At 46.1% G+C, this 13,061-nt stretch overlaps 1 protein-coding gene across 1 annotated transcript; it reads right to left on the bottom strand.

The window, feature by feature from the left end:
- Positions 1-3,170: 3,170 nt before the first annotated feature.
- LOC108777144 (uncharacterized) lies at positions 3,171-4,367 on the bottom strand. Its single transcript, XM_018543955.1, has one exon. It carries the CDS (start codon positions 4,365-4,367, stop codon positions 3,171-3,173), a length of 1,197 nt encoding a protein of 398 aa, XP_018399457.1.
- Positions 4,368-13,061: the final 8,694 nt, after the last annotated feature.

Raw genomic sequence — 13,061 nt, 5'->3', positions numbered from 1 at the left:
GCTGCCGCCCGCGCCGCCGCCGCTGTCGCAGCCGCCGCTGCCAGCAAAAAAGAAAGAAAGGAAAGGAAAAATATAATAAGAAACGAATATTAAGAAATGAATTTTACTTTATTCATATATTTAACCGAAAGGGTGCGGAGCGTGGGGAAGGTACGGGGGAGGGGAGGGGGGAGCCAAGCCGCTGCCATTGCCACCGCCCGCCGCCACCGCCGCCGCCGTCGCCGCTACCGCCAGGACCCACTATCGCCACCACCAGGATGTTTAGAGCGATACTGTTGCAAAAAGTGACGCGTATATTTAAAGACGCGACACAAAAGAAGAAGAAGAATAAGATAGATAAATGATTTTTTTCTTACCCTCCTCCTCCTCATCCAACAGGTGGACGAGGAGGTGGAACAGGTCCACCTCGTTGTCCACCTGTAAGAAGTTCATACAAAATTGGATGAGGTCGTCGAAGTCCACTTCCTCGAAATTAATAAGGAAGGGGGGAGGATCATCCTCTTCCTCCTCCTCGTTGTTCACCTCCTCCTCCTCCCCTTCCTCCTCGTCATCATCGTTGTCACCGTTGTCTTCATCGTCAACATCTTCAATCACTACCGCCTCCTCCTCCTCTTCCTCCCAAAAAGTTGTTTTTTATTCGGCTCTAGTTGCTTCATTTTTGCAAGTACTCACACAAACACGCACACTTATTGTTTCTTAAATAAAAGCTACCACCTCCAAGCAATGAAATAGGAGGTTGATACGGTCAGATCTTTAATGTAAACTGCAAATTTGAAAACGAATGGGCAATGCCCGTAGACGAAAGCACTCGGTGTCTGTTCGGGCGTTGTAACGCAATAAATGGTAGACAAAGGAATACTGACGCTGAAAAGCATTCGTCGCTAAGGCGAAGCCTAGGATTGACCCATAGGCAATTAATTTGGTGAAAAATGATCCGAGACTTGAAGAGGCTCTGCGGTAAGAAGAGCTGTTTATGTAAACAGAGCTATAGTGCGTAGAGGCATAGGATTCATCGAGCACACATTCGTCTCTTCGGTAGGAGAGTAAAGAAAGTACACATAAAATAATAGAGACAAAGAATATTTATTCCTATATTTTTTCTTTACATAGTAATTTTTTTTTACGCAGTAATTTTTTCTTACTTATTAAAAACTAAAGCCAAGAGCTCACAATCGACGAGCTGGCGCTTGTCGAAGACATCGCTCTCGCGTATAGCGTTCGCGACATTGGAGAAGCGCGTATACTTGACATCGACCGTATCAACGAGTCGGGCTAATCGTTCGAACGTTACGTCGATGCATCCGCCGAGATCGAACATTCGGCGCAGCGTCGATTCGATCATCGTCATGTGTACGGTCGAAGATTCGAGTCGTACGAGCGTAACGTCGTTATGCGTGCAGATTCTGATCGTTAGCGGTCCAACGTTTATAAAATTGTCCTTGTACTCGTTCCGCAGCAATTTGTAGATATTCCATCGCTGCTCGTAGAGACCTTTTCACGTTCAAGAGACAACGACAGTTCGCGTCCATGATGGTCTCCCAGAACGATCTCCACGTAACTCGGTGAATCAACGTTGATTGCAATTTCCAAAAACTTGTAGCCAGTAGCGGTCAGGTCATATCGTCGACTCAGTATGCGCACCGCGCGACGCTTTATCCTGTAATAACGCAGTTACATGCATAATGTTATAGGAAGAAAAGTGTTTTTTTTCTGTATAGAATATTAAAACTTACGCGTCGAGTTCCTTCTTCGGTTTGCTGTCTTTGGCGGAGTCAAAGCGAAACATTTTTGATCCGTTCGTGCAAGCGAATATAGCAAGACTGATCACATCAGCGTATTAAATTGATTATAATACTTCTGTAATACTTCTGTAATTGAAGAGAGGGGGAGTAAATCGAAGAGAGAGGGGGTAAATTCTCTTTCCGAGAATTGCAAACCTGTCGCGACAAGTTTTATCGCAACTTTCTATGTATTCTTTCTACCGCAAATTCATCTATGTGTATACGTACATACATTATTGTTTATATTTTTATGATGTATTATCTTTTGATGACGTGTTGTTTCCTGCTTCCCGCGCTTTTTTCTTCAATAGCGGGGGAGGGGGGGGGGAATTCGAGGACGTTCGTATCTATTTTTTGACGATGATGAAGACGTCGACTTATAAGTCGTATCTGTCGACGTATTTTCTGGAGGCCAATTACAATATCTTTGGTTTTTCGTCGAAGATGTATTTTTCGACGTATTTTCTGGAGGCAACTCCCAATAATATCTTTGATTTTTCGTCGAAGATGTATCCTTCGACGGAGGCAACTCCCAATATCTTTGATTTTTCTTCGATGGTGGGGGGCTCGGTGGGCACAGCGTCTCACGATCGTCGTCTAACCGACGGTATCCTTGAGCTTGGTCCACTTTCGATGCAGATAATCGTTTACTCGGTCCATGCCGTAACGCTCGTAAGATTACGATTGAATGAAAAGAGCTTTACGCACTGTCTATATATATATGTATACTGTCTACGCGTTTATACATACATACATACATACATACATACATACTTACATACTAAGTACATGTATAGGAAAAGAGAGAACACACGATAAATACGTTACATAATTTTTATTTTAAAAAATTTCTTTGCAACCACCAATTATATATTTTGAATACATTTTGTAAAGCGCAATTGTTAGCGTGATGTCCACATCGCATAGTATCAGTGGCATCTATATCGGCTAAAGATTTTATGTCTTCGTAAACTGCATCCAGGTTCTCGATGTGCACGCGTTCGTCCAGAAGCAAGTCTCGCAGCCACGTTCGTTTTTCACGTCCCTTGACCACAGCATTCTCCTCCTCCTCGCGTACAGCACTCGTAATCAGGCGTTTCGCCTCGCTGTACGAGGTCGTCCCGTCCGTCCATCGCAATCCATGGTGATAGGCAATCAACCAGGAAGCGCAAGACCTGTCGGATCTTGTCAAAAATCTCCATGGTACAGGATTCGAAAAAATGTAGTGCGTGAGTACGGTCCCGTGTTTCAGTATCGCCACTTCCTTCACGATGAATCTCTCGTTGACGATGAAACCTTGCAGATCCACGAACGTCGGTACACGCATGTCATCGAGATGAAGAAGACTGCGAACGATGTCGACGTATCGTAGATTTTTATATCGCGCGCTTAGATGATTTTGCGCACAACGTTGGTCAGCGGGTTATACTCGACCACGCGATCGTGTATGATGAGACAGTACGCGGTAGTATTCGCGGGTACGTTCTCCTTGCACTCAAATTCCATTCGCACGTCCACGGTCGCGCTCTTGACCGATTCGTTCTGTCGAGAGCAATCGATGATTACGAACGGACCGTTTGTTAAAAAAGTCGTAACGGTGAGATTCGGTTCGAGATACTCGTATCCGTAGTAACCCTTGCAGAAACGCGCGTACATGTCGTACAGAATCGCCCATTTGTTTTTAGTGAAATCCAGATTCAAGTCGTCGTACGGATAACATTCCGAGTTCAGGTAGAGTTTCACGTTGGTCAATTTACAGTCGTCGAATCGGCTCGTATCCTCGGACATCTTCTTTCGATCCGTTTGCAGAGCAAAGATGACGTATCGCGGTTTTTCCAGCTGAGTCGCAGTTTTCATAGCCCAGGAATGCTTCGTCGTATTCGGTAAAAGCGGGTACTCGTACAGATCCCACGAGAGAAAAGGCATGCTCAGGTATCGTCCACTCTCCAAGGCCCGTAGCATTGACAGCTTATTTATCTCGCTCAATACCACGTGCGGCATTCGCCATTGGATCTTGAACAGTTCAAGCTTCGGCTCCACCGTCCAATTTCCCAACAGACAATTCACATCGTTGCGCGCTCGTATCAGAATCAACTCGTGACGAGCGTTGATCACCACGCGTCTGCAATCCTCGCAGAATCCCAGTAGTACGTTGAGCGGTACAGAAATTAAAGTATCCATCATCCTCAATCTGCGGATCCCAGCCATCGTTTCGCTGCGAATCACGCTTTTGTCGGATGACACTGTCACGTAGTTTTTGAGCGTGCTAGTTACGCCCACGTTTCTGTTGCGATCAATATCCACGCCGTTGAGTTCGTAGCGAATCTCATCGAACGTGAAAGCGACGCAATTATTTTCCAGTGCCACGTCGGCGTTCGGTACCACTGCATTCTTTGTCAATTTTTCTTCGATGTACAGAAAACTTTCATACGGCAGCGTGTACAGATCTTGTTGTTGTATTGGTATTCGTATCTCATCGCTGTGTCCAAACGTCGTGTTGGCGAACGGGTTGTACGTGTGAGTCTCGATCTTGACGATGCGATCGTCGAAGACTGGCTCGTCCTTGACGTTTAGAATGTCGGTCATCTTTTTCAAAAGTTGCGCACCGCGAATCCCAGAGATTTTAAAAACTCAACGTTCGATGCACTGAGCCTCTTGTTCCTCTTTTCGATGCGTTCGGATGAGCGAGTACTGTCGAGCGGCGCGAAGGATACGTTATCTGTCTGCTGGTTCAACACGAGCATCTCACGCGCGCGCGTTATCGCTGTCGCCGTCGCACGTGCAATCTGACGGTGATCTCTTCTCCGCGAAAATCGAGCAACCGCCCGTTTTGATCGACGATGCGTATCGTTAGATTCGTAATGCTCCGTGCGATGATCGGAAGATAAATGATCTGTGTCGGCCTTTCCGATATCTTATATCCCGGTGGCACTTGCGGCGAAAATTCGTGTATCGTGTGCGCGCTGTTACCGTTGCTGTACGCGCCGGTGGTTACGTTACACTCTACGCGGATAACGTTTACGTTCATTATGTTGACCGACACGTCCGACTCGTGCCATTTTCGCGGTCGTAATATACGCTTCGATGAGAATCCCAGCAGCGATCCGATGCTGTTTGGTTTGTCAAAGTTTATTCTGAAGGTGCATATAATATTGCACTTCATCGTGTTGTAGTTTGCGCGAAGTGCTATCGGATACTCTCCATGCAAGTCGTCGTCGTTGTCATCGGGACGTACGTCTCCACGCACTATGTCAACGATATCGAGCATGTCGCTTTGCGGACGTTTCCGCGAGATCGCGCGTTTCAGAAATTCGTTTATGGCTTGTAGTTCGTACGAAACCTTGGGGATCGTAATTTCCTCGTCATCGTTTCCAAAATGAAATTTATTGTTCGAATCGTTCACGTTCGGTATCGTGTGATAGGTCTCGAAAATCGTCAGACCGAGCTCGTAGTCGTCGTCGCTCAAGTCTATCGCGGGAAAGTAGCTTGCCGCGAGAACGCTGTTCTTCCCGCTTAGCGTAAGTGTCAACGACATGATGGTTCGACGAGCACTGAAATCACACGACGTCTCGTCGAGCTTTTTAAAATTCGACCGTTAGTAGAAACCGCAGACACATCTGTCCGTAAAAGTTCTGATCGTACGTCTGATAGGACGTTCGATTGTACTCTATCGTAGTCATAACGCCGAAATATCGCACGAGTTCCTCGGGCGGTCGGAGATTGCCGAAACTGTCAAAGTCCACGACGCGATTGTTCCTCTTCGCGTACTCTACCTGTCACATCGTCCAAATTCACGATACCGCTTTCGTTTCGGCGCGCGCCGCTCATGGGTAACGCGTTACGCATGAAAACTCCTCTAAAGTACGGTACGCGCATACGTTTTGCAAGTTGTAGCAGTTGCACGTTGGTGGTTGCGCCCGTGGGCATTTTTATCGTTTCTTCGACGTTTTTTTTTTCTTTTTATACCCTGTCCACGTTTGTATGGACCGAGATACAGCCCGCGTCCGTATCTGTACGGAGCGAGATACAGTCCGCGACCCTGTTCCATCGCGCGATCGTGACGTTGCAGCTCCTCGAGCTGACGCCGCGCGGCTTTGCTGTCGTTTACCGCTTTCGCCACGCCGGCCGCTCCGCCGATCAGGGAGGGCGCCCAACATCGGCAGAAACGGCAACATACCGCCTCGTTTCGCGGTCGGAAGAATCCGTTTTTTCGTCGTCTTTTTTTTTTGCCCCTTCGTCGTCTTCTTCTTCTTCTTCATGCCCATGCCGATCTTGGTCTTGGTTTTCATCGCTGCCCAGATAGCTGCAGCGGCGGCTCTCTCACCCAGAGCCGAATCTCTCGCGGTAACGCGTTTTCGCGCCTCCTCGGCGAGTACCTCGTCCGCCGCGTGTCTATCGGTGAGATCGTTGCTCCGAGAATACGCGATGTCGTGCTCGCGACACGCCGCGTCCAGTGGATTCACACCCGCGTCGCCTCTGGCTAATCGTTTCTTCAGTCGAGTGCCGGGGCCGCAAAACTGGTAGCCTGGAATATGTAACTCGAAAGGAAGCGCGTTTATCGCCCGATTCAACAAGCTCTTCGCTGACATTCGCCGCAATTCTTTATCAGAGGCGGCGGACCGTCGATGTGCGTTTGCTGACTCGGCAAATTGTAGTGCTTCAGACACCGACGGTACCGTTGAACCTCCGAATCGGCTCGTATATGCTCAGGTAGTCTATCCCACACGTGATCGATATAATCGCCGTACACTTGTAACAGTACGATCTTCGGTATATACTGCAACTGCTCAGCGTTCAATTCTCGAATGTCGGAAGAACGATGATGCAGCGCGAAATACATTTTGCTACTGCCCGATTCGCGGATTCGCGCGCCTATAAATAGGCGTCGGAGACTGCGGATAGTTTACAGTGCGAGTATGAAATTTGTGCAGTGCCCACTGACGATACGCGTCATGAATTGTGACGCGAAATTGCAAACGATGCGGGACGACGCGAATAAGCGCAAGCACGGTCAAATGCTGCCGAATACTATACGCGCGATCGTCTGCGGTCCGTCAAACTGCGGCAAGACGAACGTGCTGATAAGCTTGCTCGAGAGCCCCAACGGCGTACGTTTCGAAAACGTGTACGTCTACTCGAAATCGCTGCAACAGCCAAAGTATCGATATCTCGAAAAATTGTTGACGTCCATCGACGAAATCGGCTACTTTACGTTCTCCAACAACAGCGATGTCGTTCCACCGAACGAGGCGCTACCGAATTCTATCTTTATCTTCGACGACGTTGCATGTGACAAACAGAACGCGGTGCGAGAGTACTTTTCGATGGGTCGCCACGCGAACGTCGACTGCTTCTATCTCTGTCAGACGTACGCGAGGATACCTAAACATCTGATACGCGACAACGCGAATCTGCTAATCCTGTTCAAGCAGGATGGTACCAACTTGAAACACGTTTACAACGATCATGTGAATACCGACATGTCGTACGACGAATTTTGCGCGTTGTGTCACAAATGTTGGCAACAAAAATATGGATTCGTAGTAATAGACAAGGACAGTGCGCTTACAAAGGGGAGATACAGAAGAGGATTTAACGAGTTCGCGATACCGTAACGCTGCCAGTCATCGTCCGTACTTCGACTAACATGTCTCGAGAGCGTGAAAAAATCGTGAGGGAGATCGAGAGGACGAGCGAGTCGATCCGCAAGAAACATCGCGCTCTGAAGACCGGTAGAATCGACGAGGACATTGCGCTGGACAGGCGTTTCAAGCCTATCGTTGAACCGTTGCGACAGATCGCAGACAGTAGTCCCATCGTGCGCGCGATAAAGACAGAGTCGCCTGACGCTACCTCTAAACGCAAGGAGAAGAAGGATGAGGAGGAGGATGCGGGAGATTTCTTCGTGACTCCGCGCACGCATTTATTCGATCGAACGCTCGAGCCGATAACCTCCACACCGCATGCACCTGCCCAACCGTCGGAGTCGTTCGACGACGTTTCCGAAACGACGTACGCGATACCCGATCAGAATGATTCATCGGAGAACCGAGAGAAATCACGAATTCATATGGGCCCGCTGAGTCTAAAGTACGTCGAGCCTGTCCTACGAGGACACAATGAGAGCGGTATGGATCGCGTGTACGGCGCTTACTTGGACAAGGACGGATTGATGCTCGGCAGTAAGCGTTTCGACGTGGATGATGCGGATAACATAATTATCGACGGCGTGCGATACGCCGGTACACCCGGCCTTTACGAGCTGATTTTCAAGAGAATTCCCGACGATATGCTTCGAACGGAACAAGACATGCGCGAGTACAAGAGCATGCTGCAGGCGACGAACGCGCACAAGCACAAGCATCATTCGCAGGGTCGAGTACTGGCCAACAGGGGATACAAGTACAAGAACATAATCAAGCCGTTGGTCACACCTAAGAAAAAATCTGGAAAAGGATTACCTCGCGCCATGACGTTGAACGACGACGCGATCGAGTACGTGCACTGGGACGATCCCAACGAGTTGGTGAATCGTCTACGGTTGCTCGACGCTTCGCAACGAGCGGGCAACACCGCTCACGGCAACGAGATGCTGTCAATTATCGAGGAACTTCGCGAAGCCGGTCTTATTATAAATTAAATCGCGTATCGACGAAACGAGTCAGTCGATTGGTGTCATCGAATAAAGTATTATTGTTATATTTTTTTTTCATGACGAATTATGAAAGAAAAAAGAGTCAGCTCCGAGAGACGCAGGCTCGTCGAGGAATTGCACGCTCCGGCGAGAAGAAATTTTCCATGAAGACGCGTCATAGTACGGGGATACGACGATCTGTGGCAGGCCGACATCGTTGAGATGCGACCGTACTCGAGTTACAACAATAAATGCGAAGTATAAAGATACATTTAAAAAACGTATAAAAGAACATATATAAAACTCAACATAAAATATATAAAACTCAATACATACATACCTAAAACTTAATACATATATACGTACAGTATAAGTATAGGTATAAGTATAGGTATAAGTAAAAGTAAAATACATATTAAGAAATACAATTTAAAAACGTATAAAATACATAAAACTCAATACATATATACGTACAGTATAAGTATAGGTATAAGTATAGGTATAAGTACAAGTATAGGTATAGGTATAAGTATAGGTATAAGTAAAAGTAAAACTCAATATAAAAGAACATATATAAAAATATAAAACCCAATACATAATACTCAATACATAAATAAAACTCAATACATACATAAAAGTCTAAGTATTGGTACGAGTATAAATGCAAGTATAAGTAAAAGTATAAGTAAGAGTATAAAATACATATATAAAAACTCAATATAAAAATACATATTAAGAAATACATATATAAGAATTAAAGTATAAGTATAAGTAAAAGGTAAAAGTATAAGTAAAAGTATAAAATACATATATAAAAACTCAATATAAAAATACATATTAAGAAATACATATATAAGAATTAAAGTATAAGTATAAGTAAAAGGTAAAAGTATAAGTAAAAGTATAAAATACATATATAAAAACTCAATATAAAAATACATATTAAGAAATACATATATAAGAATTAAAGTATAAGTATAAGTAAAAGGTAAAAGTATAAGTAAAAGTATAAAATACATATATAAAAACTCAATATAAAAAATAAATATTAAGAAATATATATATAAGAATTAAAGTATAAGTATAAAATACATATATAAAATTAAAGTATAATATTACGTATATAAAAGTATAAAATTACGTATAAAAGTAAAAGTAAATGCTAAGTCTAAAACGTGTATAAAAATCGCAAACTATACTACTACAATGGTATCCGCCAATGTCTCCACGGTAACGTCTCCGTCGAGTCCGGTACGACGTACAATTTGTCGTTGTACGGACTCAGAGACTTGGTGTAACTTTGATCGTATACACGACTGTCTACGCATAATTTCCATCTTTTCGTTCAAGCATCGGGTGTAATCGTCGAACGTTATCGTTCGCGCTACGACGCTGCTCTTTACACCCTTTGCCTTCTTCGTGTCTCTCTTTCCGTCCACGCGCAACGCGTACATCTTCGCTCTGAGTCCAACGAACTCGGTCATTATCGCGCCGTTGTTTTCGTCCTTCATAAGGCCAGGCACCTTCTTATTCGCGAGAGGCATACCGTACGCGTTGTCCGTTGGATAGTCGCTCGTATCGAATCTAGCTATATCGCGTTTCATCGCCGCGTACACGTCGTCGCATTCGACGCGATATATGAGACTGTCCGTGTCGGTGTACATAATTTTACAATTTTCCTTAAACATAAGTACCATATACTTGTGGTGAAACTCGTACAAGCAGACTTTTGATATGTCGAGTATACACATACCTACGTAAATCGGCTTGTCGAATTTCACCTCGAGTTTGCACAATTCAACGGCAATTAAGTTTTCCGCAAAGACGCTGCGGCTGTGGAAATTCGGTTTCGCGATCAATGCCTCCGCGCCGTACCGCCCGTTCCATGTAGTGACTAATTTCACGTCGACGCGATCGCGCACGTTCTCCATCGTTTTGCCGAATACCGCGTTGTTCATTAATTTATACAATTTTTTTTCAAAATCGTTTTTCGCGCGCGTTCTGAATTGCGTGTTCAATTCGATGTAATTACGGAGCCAGGCTGATTGAGCGAATTGTAACACGCGATGGATCTTCGTTACGCGAAGGCCGTGATGTATGCATTGCTGAAGATTACGGTAATGAATAACGTAACGCTGTTTATAGTACAGAGTCGCGAGCAGTTTATTCTCGCGCTTGCCGGGCGGCTTATCGCGCGTCGGGCAGAACGGTAGGTCAGCGTGCGCGTCGTGAAGATGTTGTGGCTACTCGAGATCTACCTTGAGAATGTACCCGGTACATTCCCCCCGGCGAATCCGGAGCGATCGCGTTCGCGTCGAAGTTCGCGGCGTCTTCGGCCCATCGAAAATCCGCGTAGGGCAGCGGTTGACACATCGCCCATCCGTACAGATTGTTAACGTCGTAGTACATCAGGTACGACGACGGTTTCGACGAGTCGTATGAACGCATGTACTTGTTATTGGCCTTTGCGTATCTGCCGGAACATTGACTTAGGCCACCGCGTATACCGCGCTCGATAAACATCACCATATCTATATCGGTGAGCAACTCGAATTTCACGCGCGTGTGTTTCAGCATAGCGTCCCATGTGAAACCGGGCAATGTGTAGTAATGCGCGGGATCGAGACCGTAACTCGCGACGCAACTTTCGCGAAAATTTTCGAAAACGTCGGTCAATAACAATACGTCAGTTTTCAAGTACAGATCGCTGTACTCGCCGAGCGTTCGCACGGAGAACCGCTTCCATACGTTCGCGGCGTGCGCGTAATCACTCTCGAACACCGTATCGCCTGTCAGCGAGCTGTGAAACGATTCGCGCGGCGGTAAGCGTGTATCATTCAGTTTTTTCACGCAATCTACGTACTCGTAAGGAAATACTCCTTTACGAGTAAGCAGATTGAAATCTTCGTCCGACAGACTCGAAAATTCGGATCTCACAATTTTTAATTTATTTTTATCAAGATACGACGCTAATTTATCTAAACTAGAATTCAAAAATTTATAAGAATCGATAAATCTTAATTTAACGCAATTTCGCGAATCTTTGTCACTAGTGTCTTTAACGTGTTTAGTGAACGAAATATATTTCTCTTTAGTTAGAGGAAGTAGATCTACTTGCCCCTTGAATTTTGTAGCGATTTCTTTTATAACGAAGTGTGCGTCGTATCCCGATAGGTTGTGGAATACAACTGGTATATAAAGAGAGTCCTTATAATTTACGTTGCATCCTTTATGCGCTGGGCCGCGGTATCGCCCGGTGAGGTGGCAGTGATCGCGTGCCCGCTCGTCACCCGGCGCGAACGGCCTCTCACAGATGTGACAGTGCGTTGCACTGTTGAATTTCTGCCAGTCGTCTCGCGTGAAATCCATAGGCCGGTTAGCGGATATTATAGTTTTCGCGCGGTGCGCCAAGTCCTCGAGCTGGCGCGCGAACCAGCTGACTCAGTCGTTATCGCGACGAAACCGATACGCCGATAACGTATCGTCGTACGAGCACCGCACGTAGTACCCTATACTAAATACCTCGTGCTGCTGGTACGCGTACGACGATGTTGATGTTGCAGCGTCTTCCGTCTTTCGCAAGACACACTCCAGGTCGGCGTATACTACAAACGGCGCCCGCTCCTTCATGCTGTAGTTGTGGAACTCCAACCACTTTTTCTCCTCGCTAGGTAGGCGGATAGCGCACTTGTTTAATTTACCGCAGTCCTTGCTGTGGATCTCCAATTTCTCGTTAGTACTGAAATAATGGAGACAACTAAAAAAAACAAAAAAAAACATACATTAGTAAAAAAAATTTTTATTTAATATTTTATTTTTTTTCTTATTGTACTTACCGGTCGCAAAAGAATTTCTTGTGCTCTTTTTTGGAGATTTGCGATCCTACAAGTCGGGACAGATGTTTAATCCACACAAAATGTCCTGTGTCGCCGTCTTGCACGTATAATAAATTAACGTGCCTCTCTTTCTTGTCGTCGGTGAGCCGAAGAGGTAGGATGTCCCCGTCCTCGATACCGTAGACGTTGACCGACACATTGTTCGAGCGTTCGAATTTTTTAACGTCTTTAAGAGTTACCGGAAACTCGATATCCGCGAAGTTGAGCACTGTAGAGTAATGCGGGTACGACGATGTCCGATACACATGATTTTCTGCAGGGTACAGAGCGGTAGTAACCGACCACGCGAAGCACGCATTGTCGTTCGAACTTACGTTAACCAGCGCGTGCTTGTCCTTAATTTTCTTCGGCACTTCGATGTAGCATCCCGCGTGCATAGGATTGAGTTTGTTCACGTTCACCGTCAAGTTCAGGATTCGCGAGAGCGCCCACCCGCTGTCGCGCTTCTGGTGCTCTTCGAGCGACGCCAACGTAGGCTCGATAACGCGCGACACGTACCACTCGCGCACATTCGACGCAGGATACAGTTCGCAGTTTTTACTGTTTATACCCATAACGGTGCGTTTATCGCCCGCAATGAACTCACCGTTGAACGCGGTGTTCACTTTCACGCTACCGTGTCTCTCTATAGCGCCCCGCACACGCTCGAGCACCACACTACCGGCGTCTTTCAAAAACTGTCGCGGTTCTATGTGTTCAAAGTTTATCACCGCACCGGTTAGAACGCGCCTCTCGAACGCGGCGTCGATC

This window comes from Cyphomyrmex costatus, unplaced genomic scaffold, assembly GCF_001594065.2.
Source record: "Cyphomyrmex costatus isolate MS0001 unplaced genomic scaffold, Ccosl1.0 scaffold411, whole genome shotgun sequence".
Taxonomy (NCBI): Eukaryota; Metazoa; Arthropoda; class Insecta; order Hymenoptera; family Formicidae; genus Cyphomyrmex; species Cyphomyrmex costatus.
Note: the sequence above shows the minus strand (reverse complement) of the source record. Positions and strands in the feature narration are given on the sequence as shown.

Coding starts and splice junctions, on each gene's coding strand:
- LOC108777144 (XM_018543955.1), bottom strand. CDS start 4,367: ATGACCGACATTCTAAACGTCAAGGACGAGCCAGTCTTCGACGATCGC.